This window comes from Pseudophryne corroboree, chromosome 7, assembly GCF_028390025.1.
Source record: "Pseudophryne corroboree isolate aPseCor3 chromosome 7, aPseCor3.hap2, whole genome shotgun sequence".
NCBI classification, from domain to species: Eukaryota; Metazoa; Chordata; class Amphibia; order Anura; family Myobatrachidae; genus Pseudophryne; species Pseudophryne corroboree.
The window spans coordinates 1261538-1284806 of NC_086450.1; the positions used below are offsets into that span (position 1 = coordinate 1261538).

Below are 23269 nucleotides of genomic sequence, written 5' to 3' on the forward strand. Positions count from 1 at the left end.
AATGTTCTTCACTTGGCTGGATGTTTTCAGTACTATGGAAAGTCTCCTGCGATTCTCCACCACTGTTGTCTTCCATGGCTGTCCAGGCACTGTGTGCTGCAGAGCTCACCAGTGCGTTCTTTTCTCTGAAAGGAGGAGGAGGAATGTGTAGGGGTTTCACACCGCCGCATATTATTACCCTCCAAACCAGTGATGTAAGGCAAAGCTGCCCTAATCCCCCCTTAGAGCAATGCTCTCTGTCATATCTCACAGGGTTCCAGTACCAGTAATACGGGGAGGGGATATCCTCATGCTATCTGTACTTGGCGTGAATTCATCTTCATTATAATAAATATATCATTTTCTTTATAGCAGACCAAAAACGAGGAGTTGACGGAGTATGAGAAGTCTGAAACCTCACCAGGTAATAAATACTGTTCTCACTTTATTTTAGTACTTGTGAGAATCGTGTAAACATAACGTAGAACATTGGAATGGACACTGAGAACATCAAACGTAAGGAAATAATTAGAGAGGTCGCACGGTCTCAGATGTGTATCGGGTGTCACACGGCACAGAGTCGCACTACTGATGGGGACGCACGGTCTCAGATGTGTATCGGGCGTCACACGGCACAGACTCGCACTACTGATGGGGACGCACGGTCTCAGATGTGTATCGGGCGTCACGCGGCACAGACTCGCACTACTGATGGGGACGCACGGTCTCAGATGTGTATCGGGCGTCACACGGCACAGACTCGCACTACTGATGGGGACGCACGGTCTCAGATGTGTATCGGGCGTCACACGGCACAGACTCGCACTACTGATGGGGACTCACGGTCTCAGATGTGTATCGGGCGTCACACGGCACAGACTCGCACTACTGATGGGGACGCACGGTCTCAGATGTGTATCGGGCGTCACACGGCACAGACTCGCACTACTGATGGGGACGCACGGTCTCAGATGTGTATCGGGCGTCACACGGCACAGACTCGCACTACTGATGGGGACGCACGGTCTCAGATGTGTATCGGGCGTCACACGGCACAGACTCGCACTACTGATGGGGACGCACGGTCTCAGATGTGTATCGGGCGTCACACGGCACAGACTCGCACTACTGATGGGGACGCACGGTCTCAGATGTGTATCGGGCGTCACACGGCACAGACTCGCACTACTGATGGGGACGCACGGTCTCAGATGTGTATCGGGCGTCACACGGCACAGACTCGCACTCCTGATGGGGACGCACGGTCTCAGATGTGTATCGGGTGTCACACGGCACAGACTCGCACTACTGATGGGGACGCACGGTCTCAGATGTGTATCTGGCGTCACACGGCACAGACTCGCACTACTGATGGGGACGCACGGTCTCAGATGTGTATTGGGCGTCACACGGCACAGACTCGCACTACTGATGGGGACGCACGGTCTCAGATGTGTATCAGGTGTCACACGGCACAGACTCGCACTACTGATGGGGACGCACGGTCTCAGATGTGTATCAGGCGTCACACGGCACAGACTCGCACTACTGATGGGGACGCACGGTTTCAGATGTGTATCGGGTGTCACACGGCACAGACTCGCACTACTGATGGGGACGCACGGTCTCAGATGTGTATCTGGCGTCACACGGCACAGACTCGCACTACTGATGGGGACGCACGGTCTCAGATGTGTATTGGGCGTCACACGGCACAGACTCGCACTACTGATGGGGACGCACGGTCTCAGATGTGTATTTGGCGTCACACGGCACAGACTCGCACTACTGATGGGGACGCACGGTCTCAGATGTGTATCTGGTGTCACACGGCACAGACTCGCACTACTGATGGGGACGCACGGTCTCAGATGTGTATCTGGCGTCACACGACACAGACTCGCACTACTGATGGGGTCGCACAGTCTCAGATGTGTATCGGGCGTCACACGGCACAGACTCGCACTACTGATGGGGACGCACGGTCTCAGATGTGTATTTGGCGTCACACGGCACAGAGTCGCACTACTGATGGGGACGCACGGTCTCAGATGTGTATCGGGCGTCACACGGCACACACTCGCACTACTGATGGGGACTCACGGTCTCAGATGTGTATTGGGCGTCACACGGCACAGAGTCGCACTACTGATGGGGACGCACGGTCTCAGATGTGTATCGGGCGTCACACGGCACACACTCGCACTACTGATGGGGACGCACGGTCTCAGATGTGTATCGGGTGTCACACGGCACACACTCGCACTCAGATGTGTATTGGGCGTCACACGGCACAGACTCGCACTACTGATGGGGACTCACGGTCTCAGATGTGTATTGGGCGTCACACGGCACAGACTCGCACTACTGATGGGGACGCACGGTCTCAGATGTGTATTTGGCGTCACACGGCACAGACTCGCACTACTGATTGGGACGCACGGTCTCAGATGTGTATTGGGCGTCACACGGCACAGACTCGCACTACTGATGGGGACGCACGGTCTCAGATGTGTATTTGGCGTCACACGGCACAGACTCGCACTACTGATTGGGACGCACGGTCTCAGATGTGTATTGGGCGTCACACGGCACAGACTCGCACTACTGATGGGGACGCACGGTCTCAGATGTGTATCGGGTGTCACACGGCACAGACTCGCACTACTGATTGGGACGCACGGTCTCAGATGTGTATTGGGCGTCACACGGCACAGACTCGCACTACTGATTGGGACGCACGGTCTCAGATGTGTATTGGGCGTCACACGGCACAGACTCGCACTACTGATGGGGACGCACGGTCTCAGATGTGTATTTGGCGTCACACGGCACAGACTCGCACTACTGATAGGGACGCACGGTCTCAGATGTGTATCGGGCGTCACACGGCACACACTCGCACTACTGATGGGGACGCACGGTCTCAGATGTGTATCGGGTGTCACACGGCACACACTCGCACTCAGATGTGTATTGGGCGTCACACGGCACAGACTCGCACTACTGATGGGGACTCACGGTCTCAGATGTGTATTGGGCGTCACACGGCACAGACTCGCACTACTGATGGGGACGCACGGTCTCAGATGTGTATTTGGCGTCACACGGCACAGACTCGCACTACTGATTGGGACGCACGGTCTCAGATGTGTATTGGGCGTCACACGGCACAGACTCGCACTACTGATGGGGACGCACGGTCTCAGATGTGTATTTGGCGTCACACGGCACAGACTCGCACTACTGATTGGGACGCACGGTCTCAGATGTGTATTGGGCGTCACACGGCACAGACTCGCACTACTGATGGGGACGCACGGTCTCAGATGTGTATTTGGCGTCACACGGCACAGACTCGCACTACTGATAGGGACGCACGGTCTCAGATGTGTATTGGGCGTCACACGGCACAGACTCGCACTACTGATGGGGACGCACGGTCTCAGATGTGTATTGGGCGTCACACGGCACAGACTCGCACTACTGATGGGGACGCATGGTCTCAGATGTGTATTTGGCGTCACACGGCACAGACTCGCACTACTGATAGGGACGCACGGTCTCAGATGTGTATTGGGCGTCACACGGCACAGACTCGCACTACTGATAGGGACGCACGGTCTCAGATGTGTATTTGGCGTCACACGGCACAGACTCGCACTACTGATAGGGACGCACGGTCTCAGATGTGTATTTGGCGTCACACGGCACAGACTCGCACTACTGATAGGGACGCACGGTCTCAGATGTGTATTTGGCATACCTGGGCGGTGACTGGGAGGCGGCTGTTCAGATGCACCGTTTTATGGGAGTGACGCGGGGGTGTCACATATCTGGTTGTGACCTCTCTAATCGCTGACAGTATAGGCTGTACTCACACGGAGGGTCTGCACCCAGCAGCGGGGTGATGCCAGTTTCCATATTGTGTACGGTTGGGAGCGTCTGAACACGCATCACGCGGGATGCTGCCATATAAAGATGCGCAGAGCAGGCGTCTCAGTACTGGCACGTTTGTACACCAGGGAAGGCTTTTATATATCCATAAAGCAAAAATTAGCTATACGTTATATCCAGAAAGCTGTAATTTTGACTTGAACAGCCCCTCATACGTTTACTAGCACCAGAATAATGCCGTGTGTGACTCTGGGTGTGACTCTGGGTGTGACTCTGGATATGACCCGTGGGGTGTTACATTGGGGAAATGAATGTGCTCTTCTAGATTATCAGTTATCTCCTTTGGGATGGGTTAGGTACGACAGAGGGTGAGGGTCCAGCAGACCTTCTGGGCACTAGTGCTTCCAGCTCCAGTCCTCAGGGACCCCTAACAGGGCGTGTTTTACACATGAAATCATTAGCTCCACCTATGCACCAACTAGGCAATCTGGAAAACGGGTCTGGGACTGAGGGTCGACAGCAAAAAGGTCGACACACCTTAGGTCGCCGCCAATTGGTCGACACACCTTAGGTCGACATGGACAAAATGTCGACATGGACAAAAGGTCGACAGGAACAAGGTCGACATGGAAAAAGGTCGACATGCGTTTTTTATGTTTTTTTGGTGTCGTTTTCTTCGTAGAGTGACCGGGAACCCCAATTAGTGCACCGCATCCCCTCGCATGGCTCGCTTCGCTCGCCATGCTTCGGGCATGGTGCCTTCGCTCCGCTACCGCTTCGCTCGGCACACTTTACCGTTCCAATCGTAGTCCACGTGGATCGTTAAGTATGAAAAGGTTGAAAAAAAGAAAAAAATCGTGAAAAACTCATGTTGACCTTTTTCCATGTCGACCTTGTTCCTGTCGACCTTTTGTCCATGTTGACCTAAGGTGTGTCGACCATTTGGCGTCGACCTAAGGTGTGTCGACCTTTGTGCTGTCGACCTGGAGTCCGGATACCCTGGAAAACATGCCCTGTTACAATTCTTTGAGGAGTGGAGATGGGAAACACTGGTCTGAGCCTCCTGATGCTTCATCCTGAGCTCAGATCTTCCGGTTGGGTCTGCCATAATGCCCCGGTCACTGCCAGAGCCTCATAGTAACGGGCAGGGGTTGGTGTATGGTGATATCTTCCCTCCTGGCCAGGCGGTGGCCCCTGCAGCCGTATATACTGTAGGGTAGAATCCCTGTGGCCCTATAGCAGCCCAATCATTTACATGACATAGAAATCAGTATGTATTAGGTGTTCTCTGCGCTGTACACGGTGGCGGAACGTGCCACCGGTACATATTACTGTGGTATCAGACATAAGAATAATTATAACTTGCTTATTACACAACTACGTAACGACAGAGGGAGAGAGGGTCCTGCTCACAAGAGCTTACATTCTATAGCGCTGTGGGGGGAACAATGGCCTCAGTCTACTCCATGTTTTATTTCTGCCATTCTGCTCCCCCAGATCACACAGAAGTCAGACCTGCTGCGGATACACTCAGCCTACCAGTACAGGGACGACAGGGGGGCGGTGATGCTACAGCGCCACCTACTGCTCAGGAACAGCACAGCAGCAGCAGAACAAGTATGAGAGCTTACATTTCATGTATTCATGTGTCTTCTGTGTATCTGCTGATTGTGTACCCTGCAGCCACTACTCACCACACAGCGACCGTGCTTCTTCTGCTGTTACTGGATTCTCAGCCATTCAGAAAACTCCCCTGTTATTTAGTTTGTACACGTGATCATGTCAGTAATTATTTCACCCAACGAGGTTTCAGTATAAATTCCTTTCTATATCCCCGATTCTGTAATCACCCATGTGACTGTACAGTACTTACCTGTATCTGCTGCCATGTGACTGTACAGTACTTACCTGTATCTGCTGCCATGTGACTGTACAGTACTTACCTGTATCTGCTGCCATGTGACTGTACAGTACTTACTAGTGATGAGCGGGTTCGGTTTCTCGGAAACCGAACCCCCCCGAACTTCACGCTTTTTACACGGGTCCGAGGCAGACTCGGATCTTCCCGCCTTGCTCGGTTAACCCGAGCGCGCCCGAACGTCATCATCCCGCTGTCGGATTCTCGCGAGGCTCGGATTCTATCGCGAGACTCGGATTCTATATAAGGAGCCGCGCGTCGCCGCCATTTTCACACTTGCATTGAGATTGATAGGGAGAGGACGTGGCTGGCGTCCTCTCCGTTTAGAGTAGACTAGAGAGTAGTAGAGACACTTGATTTACTAATTTTGGGGAGCATATTAGGAGTACTTCTTGCTGATAGTGTGACCAGTGACCACCAGTTTAATTAATCCGTTCTCTGCCTGAAAAAAAACTATACACAGTGTGACACAGTCACATACCATATCTGTGCTCAGCCTCGGTATGCTGCATCATCTATGTAATACTGTATATCTGACTGTGCTGAGTGCTCACTGCTCACACAGCTTAATTGTGGGGGAGACTGGGGAGCAGTTATAGCAGGAGTACATATTTTAACAGTGCACACTTTTGCTGCCAGAGTGCCACTGCCAGTGTGACTGACCAGTGACCACTGACCACCAGTATATTGTGATTGTCTGCCTGAAAAAGTTAAACACTCGTCGTGTTGTGTTTTTATTCTATAAACGCATTCTGCTGACAGTGTCCAGCAGGTCCGTCATTATATAATATATACCTGTCCGGCTGCAGTAGTGATATATATATATTTTTTATATCATTATCATCCAGTCTATATTAGCACTGCAGCAGACGCAGTACGGTAGTCCACGGCTGTAGCTACCTCTGTGTCGGCAGTCGCTCGTCCATCCATAATTGTATACCACCTACCCGTGGTGTTTTTTTTTTTTCTATCTTCTTGATACTAGTAGCTTACTTTAGGAGTCTGCAGTGCTGAGCTGACAGTGTCCAGCAGGTCCGTAATTATATAATATATACCTGTCCGGCTGCAGTAGTGATATATATATATATATATTTTTTATATCATTATCATCCAGTCTATATTAGCAGCAGACGCAGTACGGTAGTCCACGGCTGTAGCTACCTCTGTGTCGGCAGTCGCTCGTCCATCCATAATTGTATACCACCTACCCGTGGTGTTTTTTTTTTTTTTTCTATCTTCTTGATACTAGTAGCTTACTTTAGGAGTCTGCAGTGCTGAGCTGACAGTGTCCAGCAGGTCCGTCATTATATAATATATACCTGTCCGGCTGCAGTAGTGATATATATATATTTTTTTATATCATTATCATCCAGTCTATATTAGCAGCAGACGCAGTACGGTAGTCCACGGCTGTAGCTACCTCTGTGTCGGCAGTCGCTCGTCCATCCATAATTGTATACCACCTACCTGTGGTGTTTTTTTTTTTTCTATCTTCTTGATACTACTAGTAGCTTACTTTAGGAGTCTGCAGTGCTGAGCTGACAGTGTCCAGCAGGTCCGTCATTATATAATATATACCTGTCCGGCTGCAGTAGTGATATATATATATATTTTTTTTTTATATCATTATCATCCAGTCTATATTAGCAGCAGACGCAGTACGGTAGTCCACGGCTGTAGCTACCTCTGTGTCGGCAGTCGCTCGTCCATCCATAATTGTATACCACCTACCCGTGGTGGTTTTTTTTTTTTCTATCTTCTTGATACTAGTAGCTTACTTTAGGAGTCTGCAGTGCTGAGCTGACAGTGTCCAGCAGGTCCGTCATTATATAATATATACCTGTCCGGCTGCAGTAGTGATATATATATATTTTTATATCATTATCATCCAGTCTATATTAGCAGCAGACGCAGTACGGTAGTCCACGGCTGTAGCTACCTCTGTGTCGGCAGTCGCTCGTCCATCCATAATTGTATACCACCTACCTGTGGTGTTTTTTTTTTTCTATCTTCTTGATACTACTAGTAGCATACTTTAGGAGTCTGCAGTGCTGAGCTGACAGTGTCCAGCAGGTCCGTCATTATATAATATATACCTGTCCGGCTGCAGTAGTGATATATATATATTTTATATCTCATTATCATCCAGTCTATATTAGCAGCAGACGCAGTACGGTAGTCCACGGCTGTAGCTACCTCTGTGTCGGCAGTCGCTCGTCCATCCATAATTGTGTACCACCTACCCGTGGTGTTTGTTTGTTTTTTTTATCTTCTTGATACTAGTAGCTTACTTTAGGAGTCTGCAGTGCTGAGCTGACAGTGTCCAGCAGGTCCGTCATTATATAATATATACCTGTCCGGCTGCAGTAGTGATATATATATATATATATTTTTTATATCATTATCATCCAGTCTATATTAGCAGCAGACGCAGTACGGTAGTCCACGGCTGTAGCTACCTCTGTGTCGGCAGTCGCTCGTCCATCCATAATTGTATACCACCTACCTGTGGTGTTTTTTTTTTTTTCTATCTTCTTGATACTACTAGTAGCTTACTTTAGGAGTCTGCAGTGCTGAGCTGACAGTGTCCAGCAGGTCCGTCATTATATAATATATACCTGTCCGGCTGCAGTAGTGATATATATATATATTTTATATCTCATTATCATCCAGTCTATATTAGCAGCAGACGCAGTACGGTAGTCCACGGCTGTAGCTACCTCTGTGTCGGCAGTCGCTCGTCCATCCATAAGTATACTAGTATCCATCCATCTCCATTGTTTACCTGAGGTGCCTTTTAGTTGTGCCTATTAAAATATGGAGAACAAAAATGTTGAGGTTCCAAAAATAGGGAAAGATCAAGATCGACTTCCACCTCGTGCTGAAGCTGCTGCCACTAGTCATGGCCGAGACGATGAAATGCCAGCAACGTCGTCTGCCAAGGCCGATGCCCAATGTCATAGTACAGAGCATGTAAAATCCAAAACACCAAATATCAGTAAAAAAAAGGACTCAAAAATCTAAAATAAAATTGTCGGAGGAGAAGCGTAAACTTGCCAATATGCCATTTACCACACGGAGTGGCAAGGAACGGCTGAGGCCCTGGCCTATGTTCATGGCTAGTGGTTCAGCTTCACATGAGGATGGAAGCACTCAGCCTCTCGCTAGAAAAATGAAAAGACTCAAGCTGGCAAAAGCACAGCAAAGAACTGTGCGTTCTTCGAAATCACAAATCCACAAGGAGAGTCCAATTGTGTCGTTTGCGATGCCTGACCTTCCCAACACTGGACGTGAAGAGCATGCGCCTTCCACCATTTGCACGCCCCCTGCAAGTGCTGGAAGGAGCACCCGCAGTCCAGTTCCTGATAGTCAGATTGAAGATGTCAGTGTTGAAGTACACCAGGATGAGGAGGATATGGGTGTTGCTGGCGCTGGGGAGGAAATTGACCAGGAGGATTCTGATGGTGAGGTGGTTTGTTTAAGTCAGGCACCCGGGGAGACACCTGTTGTCCGTGGGAGGAATAGGGCCATTGACATGCCTGGTGAAAATACCAAAAAAATCAGCTCTTCGGTGTGGAGGTATTTCACCAGAAATGCGGACAACAGGTGTCAAGCCGTGTGTTGCCTTTGTCAAGCTGTAATAAGTAGGGGTAAGGACGTTAACCACCTCGGAACATCCTCCCTTATACGTCACCTGCAGCGCATTCATCATAAGTCAGTGACAAGTTCAAAAACTTTGGGCGACAGCGGAAGCAGTCCACTGACCAGTAAATCCCTTCCTCTTGTAACCAAGCTCACGCAAACCACCCCACCAACTCCCTCAGTGTCAATTTCCTCCTTCCCCAGGAATGCCAATAGTCCTGCAGGCCATGTCACTGCCACTGGCAATTCTGACGAGTCCTCTCCTACCTGGGATTCCTCCGATGCATCCTTGCGTGTAACGCCTACTGCTGCTGGCGCTGCTGTTGTTGCTGCTGGGAGTCGATGGTCATCCCAGAGGGGAAGTCGTACTCGTAAGACCACTTTTACTACTTCCACCAAGCAATTGACTGTCCAACAGTCCTTTGCGAGGAAGATGAAATATCACAGCAGTCATCCTGCTGCAAAGCGGATAACTGAGGCCTTGACATCCTGGGTGGTGAGAAACGTGGTTCCGGTATCCATCATTACTGCAGAGGCAACTAGAGACTTGTTGGAGGTACTGTGTCCCCGGTACCAAATACCATCTAGGTTCCATTTCTCTAGGCAGGCGATACCGAAAATGTACACAGACCTCAGAAAAAGACTCACCAGTGTCCTAAAAAATGCAGTTGTACCCAATGTCCACTTAACCACGGACATGTGGACAAGTGGAGCAGGGCAGGCTCAGGACTATATGACTGTGACAGCCCACTGGGTAGATGTATGGACTCCCGCCGCAAGAACAGCAGCGGCGGCACCAGTAGCAGCATCTCGCAAACGCCAACTCTTTCCTAGGCAGGCTACGCTTTGTATCACCGCTTTCCAGAATACGCACACAGCTAAAAACCTCTTACGGCAACTGAGGAAGATCATCGCAGAATGGCTTACCCCAATTGGACTCTCCTGTGGATTTGTGGCATCGGACAACGCCAGCAATATTGTGTGTGCATTAAATCTGGGCAAATTCCAGCACGTCCCATGTTTTGCACATACCTTGAATTTGGTGGTGCAGAATTATTTAAAAAACGAGAGGGGCGTGCAAGAGATGCTGTCGGTGGCCAGAAGAATTGCGGGACACTTTCGGCGTACAGGCACCACGTACAGAAGACTGGAGCACCACCAAAAACGCCTGAACCTGCCCTGCCATCATCTGAAGCAAGAAGTGGTAACGAGGTGGAATTCAACCCTCTATATGCTTCAGAGGTTGGAGGAGCAGCAAAAGGCCATTCAAGCCTATACAACTGAGCACGATATAGGAGGTGGAATGCACCTGTCTCAAGCGCAGTGGAGAATGATTTCAACGTTGTGCAAGGTTCTGCAACCTTTTGAACTTGCCAAACGTGAAGTCAGTTCAGACACTGCCAGCCTGAGTCAGGTCATTCCCCTCATCAGGCTTTTGCAGAAGAAGCTGGAGACATTGAAGGAGGAGCTAACACAGAGCGATTCCGCTAGGCATGTGGGACTTGTGGATGGAGCCCTTAATTCGCTTAACAAGGATTCACGGGTGGTCAATCTGTTGAAATCAGAGCACTACATTTTGGCCACCGTGCTCGATCCTAGATTTAAAACCTACCTTGGATCTCTCTTTCCGGCAGACACAAGTCTGCTGGGGTTCAAAGAACTGCTGGTGACAAAATTGTCAAGTCAAGCGGAACGCGACCTGTCAACATCTCCTCCTTCACATTCTCCCGCAACTGGGGGTGCGAGGAAAAGGCTCAGAATTCCGAGCCCACCCGCTGGCGGTGATGCAGGGCAGTCTGGAGCGACTGCTGATGCTGACATCTGGTCCGGACTGAAGGACCTGACAACGATTACGGACATGTCGTCTACTGTCACTGCATATGATTCTCTCCCCATTGAAAGAATGGTGGAGGATTATATGAGTGACCGCATCCAAGTAGGCACGTCAGAAAGTCCGTACTTATACTGGCAGGAAAAAGAGGCAATTTGGAGGCCCTTGCACAAACTGGCTTTATTCTACCTAAGTTGCCCTCCCACAAGTGTGTACTCCGAAAGAGTGTTTAGTGCCGCCACTCACCTTGTCAGCAATCGGCGTACGACGTTACATCCAGAAAATGTGGAGAAGATGATGTTCATTAAAATGAATTATAATCAATTCCTCCGTGGAGACATTCACCAGCAGCAATTGCCTCCACAAAGTACACAGGGAGCTGAGATGGTGGATTCCAGTGGGGACGAAATGATAATCTGTGAGGAGGGGGATGTACACGGTGATATATCGGAGGATGATGATGAGGTGGACATCTTGCCTCTGTAGAGCCAGTTTGTGCAAGGAGAGATTAATTGCTTCTTTTTTGGTGGGGGTCCAAACCAACCCGTCATTTCAGTCACAGTCGTGTGGCAGACCCTGTCACTGAAATGATGGGTTGGTTAAAGTGTGCGTGTCCTGTTTATACAACATAAGGGTGGGTGGGAGGGCCCAAGGACAATTCCATCTTGCACCTCTTTTTTCTTTCATTTTTATTTGCGTCATGTGCTGTTTGGGGGTGTTTTTTGGAAGGGCCATCCTGCGTGACACTGCAGTGCCACTCCTAGATGGGCCAGGTGTTTGTGTCGGCCACTAGGGTCGCTTAGCTTACTCACACAGCTACCTCATTGCGCCTCTTTTTTTCTTTGCGTCATGTGCTGTTTGGGGAGTGTTTTTTGGAAGGGCCATCCTGCGTGACACTGCAGTGCCACTCCTAGATGGGCCAGGTGTTTGTGTCGGCCACTAGGGTCGCTTAGCTTACTCACACAGCTACCTCATTGCGCCTCTTTTTTTCTTTGCGTCATGTGCTGTTTGGGGAGTGTTTTTTGGAAGGGCCATCCTGCGTGACACTGCAGTGCCACTCCTAGATGGGCCAGGTGTTTGTGTCGGCCACTAGGGTCGCTTAGCTTACTCACACAGCTACCTCATTACGCCTCTTTTTTTCTTTGCGTCATGTGCTGTTTGGGGAGTGTTTTTTGGAAGGGCCATCCTGCGTGACACTGCAGTGCCACTCCTAGATGGGCCAGGTGTTTGTGTCGGCCACTAGGGTCGCTTAGCTTACTCACACAGCTACCTCATTGCGCCTCTTTTTTTCTTTGCGTCATGTGCTGTTTGGGGAGTGTTTTTTGGAAGGGCCATCCTGCGTGACACTGCAGTGCCACTCCTAGATGGGCCAGGTGTTTGTGTCGGCCACTAGGGTCGCTTAGCTTACTCACACAGCTACCTCATTACGCCTCTTTTTTTCTTTGCGTCATGTGCTGTTTGGGGAGTGTTTTTTGGAAGGGCCATCCTGCGTGACACTGCAGTGCCACTCCTAGATGGGCCAGGTGTTTGTGTCGGCCACTAGGGTCGCTTAGCTTACTCACACAGCTACCTCATTGCGCCTCTTTTTTTCTTTGCGTCATGTGCTGTTTGGGGAGTGTTTTTTGGAAGGGCCATCCTGCGTGACACTGCAGTGCCACTCCTAGATGGGCCAGGTGTTTGTGTCGGCCACTAGGGTCGCTTAGCTTACTCACACAGCTACCTCATTACGCCTCTTTTTTTCTTTGCGTCATGTGCTGTTTGGGGAGTGTTTTTTGGAAGGGCCATCCTGCGTGACACTGCAGTGCCACTCCTAGATGGGCCAGGTGTTTGTGTCGGCCACTAGGGTCGCTTAGCTTACTCACACAGCTACCTCATTGCGCCTCTTTTTTTCTTTGCGTCATGTGCTGTTTGGGGAGTGTTTTTTGGAAGGGCCATCCTGCGTGACACTGCAGTGACACTCCTAGATGGGCCAGGTGTTTGTGTCGGCCACTTGGGTCGCTTAGCTTAGCCATCCAGCGACCTCGGTGCAAATTTTAGGACTAAAAATAATATTGTGAGGTGTGAGGTGTTCAGAATAGACTGAAAATGAGTGGAAATTATGGTTATTGAGGTTAATAATACTTTGGGATCAAAATGACCCCCAAATTCTATGATTTAAGCTGTTTTTTAGGGTTTTTTGAAAAAAACACCCGAATCCAAAACACACCCGAATCCGACAAAAAAAATTCGGTGAGGTTTTGCCAAAACGCGTTCGAACCCAAAACACGGCCGCGGAACCGAACCCAAAACCAAAACACAAAACCCGAAAAATTTCCGGTGCTCATCACTAGTACTTACCTGTATCTGCTGCCATGTGACTGTACAGTACTTACCTGCATCTGCTGCCATGTGACTGTACAGTACTTACCTGTATCTACTGCCATGTGACTGTACAGTACTTACCTGTATCTGCTGCCATGTGACTGTACAGTACTTACCTGCATCTGCTGCCATGTGACTGTACAGTACTTACCTGTATCTGCTGCCATGTGACTGTACAGTACTTACCTGTACCTGCTGCCATGTGACTGTACAGTACTTACCTGTACCTGCTGCCATGTGACTGTACAGTGCTGAGCGGGGGAATATTACATGTTATACACAGGTCAGTGTCTGGCTGCTGTAGGTACATGCAGGGGGCTCTCCATGGTGCTGTGTCCTGTGTGTACTTACCTGTACCTGCTGCCATGTGACTGTACAGTGCTTACCTGCATCTGCTGCCATGTGACTGTACAGTACTTACCTGTACCTGCTGCCATGTGATTGTACAGTGCTGAGCGGGGGAATATTACATGTTATACACAGGTCAGTGTCTGGCTGCTGTAGGTACATGCAGGGGGCTCTCCATGGTGCTGTGTCCTGTGTGTACTTACCTGCATCTGCTGCCATGTGATTGTACAGTGCTGAGCGGGGAATATTACATGTTATACACAGGTCAGTGTCTGGCTGCTGTAGGTACATGCAGGGGGCTCTCCATGGTGCTGTGTCCTGTGTGTACTTACCTGCATCTGCTGCCATGTGATTGTACAGTGCTGAGCGGGGAATATTACATGTTATACACAGGTCAGTGTCTGGCTGCTGTAGGTACATGCATGGGGCTCTCCATGGTGCTGTGTCCTGTGTGTACTTACCTGTACCTGCTGCCATGTGACTGTACAGTGCTGAGCGGGGGAATATTACATGTTATACACAGGTCAGTGTCTGGCTGCTGTAGGTACATGCAGGGGGCTCTCCATGGTGCTGTGTCCTGTGTGTACTTACCTGTATCTGCTGCCATGTGACTGTACAGTGCTGAGCGGGGGAATATTACATGTTATACACAGGTCAGTGTCTGGCTGCTGTAGGTACATGCATGGGGCTCTCCATGGTGCTGTGTCCTGTGTGTACTTACCTGTACCTGCTGCCATGTGACTGTACAGTGCTGAGCGGGGGAATATTACATGTTATACACAGGTCAGTGTCTGGCTACTGTAGGTACATGCAGGGGGCTCTCCATGGTGCTGTGTCCTGTGTGTACTTACCTGTACCTGCTGCCATGTGACTGTACAGTACTTACCTGCATCTGCTGCCATGTGACTGTACAGTACTTACCTGCATCTGCTGCCATGTGACTGTACAGTACTTACCTGTATCTGCTGCCATGTGACTGTACAGTACTTACCTGCATCTGCTGCCATGTGACTGTACAGTACTTACCTGCATCTGCTGCCATGTGACTGTACAGTACTTACCTGCATCTGCTGCCATGTGACTGTACAGTACTTACCTGTATCTGCTGCCATGTGACTGTACAGTACTTACCTGTATCTGCTGCCATGTGACTGTACAGTACTTACCTGTATCTGCTGCCATGTGACTGTACAGTACTTACCTGTATCTGCTGCCATGTGACTGTACAGTACTTACCTGTATCTGCTGCCATGTGACTGTACAGTACTTACCTGTATCTGCTACCATGTGACTGTACAGTACTTACCTGTATCTGCTGCCATGTGACTGTACAGTACTTACCTGTATCTGCTGCCATGTGACTGTACAGTGCTGAGCGGGGGATATTACATGTTATACACAGGTCAGTGTCTGGCTGCTGTAGGTACATGCAGGGGGCTCTCCATGGTGCTGTGTCCTGTGTGTACTTACCTGTATCTGCTGCCATGTGACTGTACAGTGCTGAGCGGGGGAATATTACATGTTATACACAGGTCAGTGTCTGGCTGCTGTAGGTACATGCAGGGGGCTCTCCATGGTGCTGTGTCCTGTGTGTACTTACCTGTATCTGCTGCCATGTGACTGTACAGTGCTGAGCGGGGGAATATTACATGTTATACACAGGTCAGTGTCTGGCTGCTGTAGGTACATGCAGGGGGCTCTCCATGGTGCTGTGTCCTGTGTGTACTTACCTGTATCTGCTGCCATGTGACTGTACAGTGCTGAGCGGGGAATATTACATGTTATACACAGGTCAGTGTCTGGCTGCTGTAGGTACATGCAGGGGGCTCTCCATGGTGCTGTGCGTGTACTTACCTGTATCTGCTGCCATGTGACTGTACAGTGCTGAGCGGGGAATATGACATGTTATACACAGGTCAGTGTCTGGCTGCTGTAGGTACATGCAGGGGGCTCTCCATGGTGCTGTGTCCTGTGTGTACTTACCTGTACCTGCTGCCATGTGACTGTACAGTGCTGAGCGGGGGGATATTACATGTTATACACAGGTCAGTGTCTGGCTGCTGTAGGTACATGCAGGGAGCTCTCCATGGTGCTGTGTCCTGTGTGTACTTACCTGTATCTGCTGCCATGTGACTGTACAGTGCTGAGCGGGGGGATATTACATGTTATACACAGGTCAGTGTCTGGCTGCTGTAGGTACATGCAGGGGGCTCTCCATGGTGCTGTGTGTGTACTTACCTGTACCTGCTGCCATGTGACTGTACAGTGCTGAGCGGGGAATATGACATGTTATACACAGGTCAGTGTCTGGCTGCTGTAGGTACATGCAGGGAGCTCTCCATGGTGCTGTGTCCTGTGTGTACTTACCTGTATCTTCTGCCATGTGACTGTACAGTGCTGAGCGGGGGATATTACATGTTATACACAGGTCAGTGTCTGGCTGCTGTAGGTACATGCAGGGGGCTCTCCATGGTGCTGTGTCCTGTGTGTACTTACCTGTACCTGCTGCCATGTGACTGTACAGTGCTGAGCGGGGGGATATTACATGTTATACACAGGTCAGTGTCTGGCTGCTGTAGGTACATGCAGGGGGCTCTCCATGGTGCTGTGTCCTGTGTGTACTTACCTGTATCTATTGCCATGTGACTGTACAGTGCTGAGCGGGGAATATTACATGTTATACACAGGTCAGTGTCTGGCTGCTGTAGGTACATGCAGGGAGCTCTCCATGGTGCTGTGTCCTGTGTGTACTTACCTGTACCTGCTGCCATGTGACTGTACAGTGCTGAGCGGGGAATATTACATGTTATACACAGGTCAGTGTCTGGCTGCTGTAGGTACATGCAGGGGGCTCTCCATGGTGCTGTGTGTGTACTTACCTGTATCTGCTGCCATGTGACTGTACAGTGCTGAGCGGGGAATATTACATGTTATACACAGGTCAGTGTCTGGCTGCTGTAGGTACATGCAGGGAGCTCTCCATGGTGCTGTGTCCTGTGTGTACTTACCTGTATCTATTGCCATGTGACTGTACAGTGCTGAGCGGGGAATATTACATGTTATACACAGGTCAGTGTCTGGCTGCTGTAGGTACATGCAGGGGGCTCTCCATGGTGCTGTGTCCTGTGTGTACTTACCTGTATCTATTGCCATGTGACTGTACAGTGCTGAGCGGGGGAATATTACATGTTATACACAGGTCAGTGTCTGGCTGCTGTAGGTACATGCAGGGGGCTCTCCATGGTGCTGTGTGTGTACTTACCTGTACCTGCTGCCATGTGACTGTACAGTGCTGAGCGGGGAATATTACATGTTATACACAGGTCAGTGTCTGGCTGCTGTAGGTACATGCAGGGGGCTCTCCATGGTGCTGTGTGTGTACTTACCTGCATCTGCTGCCATGTGACTGTACAGTGCTGAGCGGGGAATATTACATGTTATACACAGGTCAGTGTCTGGCTGCTGTAGGTACATGCAGGGGGCTCTCCATGGTGCTGTGTCCTGTGTGTACTTACCTGTACCTGCTGCCATGTGACTGTACAGTGCTGAGCGGGGAATATTACATGTTATACACAGGTCAGTGTCTGGCTGCTGTAGGTACATGCAGGGAGCTCTCCATGGTGCTGTGTCCTGTGTGTACTTACCTGTATCTGCTGCCATGTGACTGTACAGTGCTGAGCGGGGGGATATTACATGTTATACACAGGTCAGTGTCTGGCTGCTGTAGGTACATGCAGGGGGCTCTCCATGGTGCTGTGTGTGTACTTACCTGTATCTGCTGCCATGTGACTGTACAGTGCTGAGCAGGGAATATTACATGTTATACACAGGTCAGTGTCTGGCTGCTGTAGGTACATGCAGGGAGCTCTCCATGGTGCTGTGTCCTGTGTGCACCTACATACGGCGGCACCATCATCTGCACACGGTCATCATTAGTATCTTGGTTATTGCGGTGATTCTGCCTCTGCTGATCACTGGTATAATGTATCTCCTGCTCTGGGAACTGTGATTGTGGTGATACAGGGAATACTCTCCGGTACCAGATTAACCCTTCCTCACCATTTAGCCTTTACCTCCTAACCTCTCCCCTCCTAACCTCGCCCCTCCTAACCTCACCCCTCCCCCCAACTAATTCCCTTATTCACTTGCTAGTAGCGATCTCACAGGTCTGTATATTCCTGGCGCAGGCCAGCGCTGTATCCTCCTGTGGGAATATTTATATAAGGTTTATGAAGAGGAATACGGCTGGCGATGTTATTATATTTTGCTGTATATATTACATGGAACTCATTAATAAAGAGAAATTTTAAATGCAAAAAACCCCCAGAAAATCCTAAAATCTCTACTTACCAGAAGTATAGATACGGATCATATAAGATGTAATGTTAAATAAAAACATATATGCCAGAGGGAGTATAAGCAACTGGCTGCAGGTACCTATAGGGCCTACACAACACCCGGGCCTGGACATCATGTACTGAGACGGCCTTTCCTCTTCCAGGCTCCAGAAACCAACCAAACACAAAACAGAAGACCTCAGACACTGCAAAGAAACAACCAGCAAAGCCCAGAAAGAAACACCCCGAAATGTAAGTAACGCCAATAGCCCTCATTTGCCTTAATACCCCTGTGTCACCAGGATGTTCTATAGGTGAACACAGAAAAAGTGGGCGCTAATTGAAAGGTAAATGAATAAAAAATATCAATTAGTAAATTGGATGTTGCTCACTACTTTTCTGGCTGCCCACAACAGGGGATCTGGATATCCACCAAGAATTGGATAACAACAAAATAAGAAAAAATGTGGGCGCTCTAAAAAGATAACTTTGCAACAGCTGCTGGTTTTGTAAATATACAAATTTTAATGGTAAAAATTATTTAAAATAGACACTATACACCTTAAATTTTATGTCACAACATAAAAACAATTATGCAATTCAAAATTCAAGTGATCCTGTATCTCAAGACTTGCTGACAGTCATACACATAACCTGTTATACATAGCTTAGTTAGCATGCATAAGCCGGCTGTTAGTGGTAATTAGTAGTTTCGGCACACTGAGCTCAGTAGCAGGTTAGTAAAAGCAGTTCATTAATTAATTAGGCCTGTGAACTACACCAATGCTGGACTGATGGTATAGAAGTCCAATAGTCAGGAGTGTAATGACCGCAGACGGACAGTATCCTCATCTGTATTATGTCCGTTTAATAAAACTCACTTGCTCCACTGGCTAGTTTAAAGCAAGCCGCTCAGCAGCGGTTCCCCAGGAATGTATACCTGAAACTTGTTGGCGGTATCCTGCGCCAGCGGGCGCTGCTGTTAGCCAGGGAGGAGACGGAGTCGGGCAGCAAGCCCAGAGCTGCAGGGAACGCTGTGTTGCCGCGGTCCGCGGCTTCCGTGTTCGGGGCTTCCGGTTGCGTTCCACAGTCGTGTCACAGTCACCTGACGCGTTTCTCCGCCTCTAAAGGGGGCAGTTTCATCAGAGGTATGACTGGGAAGGTTCAAGGTCTCTATTCATACCAGCTTAAAGTTCCTTATGGGTTACCACTTAAATGGGTTATTTTTAACCCTCTATGTGCACTATCACCAGAATATAATAAAAAACCAGCAATCAACAGTAATAATCATATATGGATATCTACTAAAAAATATATATATATATTATCCTCTAACCAATATTAAACATAAAACATTTCATTAGATGTATATAGAAAACAGAGGATAATCTGATCCATAAAACACATAAACAAATGTGTCTACATATATGACTTTAAGACCACAATGAGGTGTTCAATGGCATAGTTCTACATAAATAAGAATTCATTTTAAACTTTATAAACTTCCTTAATAAAATTAATTGTGAACTAATAATAATAATGTATAGTTTCAGTTCTCATTTTAGATATACCTAGAACAGGACATATTAAATATGGACCATGTCTAAAGTCCTAAAAAATATATTTTATTTTAGCTTACACCTATTCCATGGGGTTGCACTGCTGGCACTCACCCATAGAATCAAAAAATTAATAAACACATAAAATATTATTTATTTGTACACTCAGTAAAATAACAGAAACCAGACAGACTGGACAAAATGACAATACTTCATGTATATAAATTATTCAACTAAGAGCAATCGTTATCTATGGAGATAAACAAATCTTTACAATGTCTTGACCATAAGTCCCCAAAGACCCCCATATTCTACAGGGACTGGATTGGTAGCATTTGGTAATATATAATTTGTACACAGCATAAAGAAAAAACAGGGTCGTTTAAGGACCCTTGAACCACATGGCCTTAACGAAAATATTGAATTGAATAACATCTAATGAGCATGTTAGTACAAGTATGCTTCTTGCTTCCCATTGTTGTCGTTCTTCTCCCCTCAGTGGTCCTCTTTTCATGTACCCTTTCTTCTTCCTATTCTTTTTTCCTCCTCTTCTCGGATTACTAATTGGTTGGAAATTCGGTATTGGCCATTTAGCTTTTTGTTTTTTTTCTTTATGCTGTGTACAAATTATATATTACCAAATGCTACCAATCCAGTCCCTGTAGAATATGGGGGTCTTTGGGGACTTATGGTCAAGACATTGTAAAGATTTGTTTATCTCCATAGATAACGATTGCTCTTAGTTGAATAATTTATATACATGAAGTATTGTCATTTTGTCCAGTCTGTCTGGTTTCTGTTATTTTACTGAGTGTACAAATAAATAATATTTTATGTGTTTATTAATTTTTTTATTCTATGGGTGAGTGCCAGCAGTGCAACCCCATGGAATAGGTGTAAGCTAAAATAAAATATATTTTTTAGGACTTTAGACATGGTCCATATTTAATATGTCCTGTTCTAGGTATATCTAAAATGAGAACTGAAACTATACATTATTATTATTAGTTCACAATTAATTTTATTAAGGAAGTTTATAAAGTTTAAAATGAATTCTTATTTATGTAGAACTATGCCATTGAACACACTCATTGTGGTCTTAAAGTCATATACTGTATGTAGACACATTTGTTTATGTGTTTTATGGATCAGATTATCCTCTGTTTTCTATATACATCTAATGAAATGTTTTATGTTTAATATTGGTTAGAGGATTATATATATATATATATATATATATATATATATTTTAGTAGATATCCATATATGATTATTACTGTTGATTGCTGGTTTTTTATTATGTTCTGGTGACAGTGCACATAGAGGGTTAAAAAATAACCCATTTAAGTGGTAACCAATAAGGAACTTTAAGCTGGTATAAATAGAGACCTTGAATCTCCCCAGTCATGCCTCTGATGAAACCGCCCCCATTAGAGGCGGAGAAACGCGTCAGTTGACTGTGACACGACTGTGGAACGCAACCGGAAGCCCCGAACACGGAAGCCGCGGACCGCGGCAACACAGCGTTCCCTGCAGCTCTGGGCTTGCTGCCCGACTCTGTCTCCTCCCTGGCTAACAGCAGCGCCCGCTGGTGCAGGATACCGCCAACAAGTTTCAGGTATACATTCCTGGGGAACCGCTGCTGAGCGGCTTGCTTTAAACTAGCCAGTGGAGCAAGTGAGTTTTATTAAACGGACATAATACAGATGAGGATACTGTCCGTCTGCCGTCATTACACTCCTGACTATTGGACTTCTATACCATCAGTCCAGCATTGGTGTAGTTCACAGGCCTAATTAATTAATGAACTGCTTTTACTAACCTGCTACTGAGCTCAGTGTGCCGAAACTACGAATTACCACTAACAGCCGGCTTATGCATGCTAACTAAGCTATATATAACAGGTTATGTGTATGACTGTCAGCAAGTCTTGAGATACAGGACACTTGTCTTTTGAATTGCATAATTGTTTTTATGTTGTGACATAAAATTTAAGGTGTATAGTGTCTATTTTAAATTATTTTTACCATTAAAATTTGTATATTTACAAAACCAGCAGCTGTTGCAAAGTTATCTTTTTAGAGCGCCCACATTTTTTCTTATTTTGTTCTATAGGTGGTTTATGCTCTCTTGTCGGGTAGAGTCTGGGCACTAGTTGCAGAGTCTGTGCACTGGAGGTAGAGTCTGGATTCTATGTACTGGCGTTAGAGTCTGGGCACTGGAGGTAGAGTCTGGATTCTATGTACTGGCGGCAGAGTCTGGGCACTGGCGGTAGAGTCTGGATTCTATGTACTGGCAGCAGAGTCTGGGCACTGGAGGTAGAGTCTGTAGATTCTATGTACTGGCGGCAGAGTCTGGGCACTGGAGGTAGAGTCTGGATTCTATGTACTGGCGGCAGAGTCTGGGCACTGGAGGTAGAGTCTGGATTCTATGTACTGGCGGCAGAGTCTGGGCACTGGAGGTAGAGTCTGGATTCTATGTACTGGTGGCAGAGTCTGGGCACTGGAGGTAGAGTCTGGATTCTATGTACTGGCGGCAGAGTCTGGGCACTGGCGGTAGAGTCTGGATTCTATGTACTGGCGTTAGAGTCTGGGCACTGGAGGTAGAGTCTGTAGATTCTATGTACTGGTTGCAGAGTCTGTAGATTCTATTTACTGGCGGTAGTCTGTGGATTCTATGTACTGGCGGCAGAGTCTGGGCACTGGAGGTAGAGTCTGGATTCTATGTACTGGCGGCAGAGTCTGGGCACTGGAGGTAGAGTCTGGATTCTATGTATGTACTGGTGGCAGAGTCTGGGCACTGGTGATAGAGTCTGTAGATTCTATTTACTGGCGGCAGAGTCTGGGCACTGGCGGTAGAGTCTGCGCACACAGACGGTAGAGTCTGCGCACTGGCCTTACTGTTAGATACAGGAAATAAAGGTCCATTATTCAATATTTATTTCTGTGCAGTGATCTCATTCTCTTATGGCCCTAAGCCTCAGTGGGTTTCTCTAGCTTTGTACAGGCCTACAGAATATGGTGGCATATAGAAACTGAAGGGGGGGGGGGGAATATATTATATTCCAGTGTTGCTTGATATGTAAATGCCTGAAACAAGTGGAAACAGTGCAGCTCTGCCAGTGTTTTCTGCCTTTATAACCACCATAGCTGGTAACACTTCTCAGAGTTACAGATGTGGAGAAAGTCCCCAGTGAGGGGAGAGAGGTGCAGCCTGACGTTCCTCCACCTACAGAAGACATTGCAGAAAGTAACAGCGGCCCTGCACAGCGCCACATACCGGGACAGGAGGAGGCACTAGCAGCGCAAAGCACCAAAACTCTGGTCAGTATTCTTCCTACTTTCACAGCTGTGTCCAATCACTAATTACATGACACTATACACACAGTCACCAAGCA

The 23269-nt window shown here is 47.9% G+C and overlaps 1 protein-coding gene across 1 annotated transcript in view; it reads left to right on the forward strand.

Moving 5' to 3' along the window:
• The window catches only part of KIAA2012 (KIAA2012 ortholog), a 353000-nt gene that overhangs the window by 185887 nt on the left and 143844 nt on the right, over window positions 1-23269 (forward strand). Inside the window, exons 12-15 of the mRNA XM_063932236.1 lie at window positions 352-403; window positions 5374-5493; window positions 18478-18565; window positions 23039-23195. Of these exons, the coding sequence (XP_063788306.1) occupies window positions 352-403; window positions 5374-5493; window positions 18478-18565; window positions 23039-23195 (417 nt within the window). The remainder of the gene's footprint in view (window positions 1-351; window positions 404-5373; window positions 5494-18477; window positions 18566-23038; window positions 23196-23269) is intronic.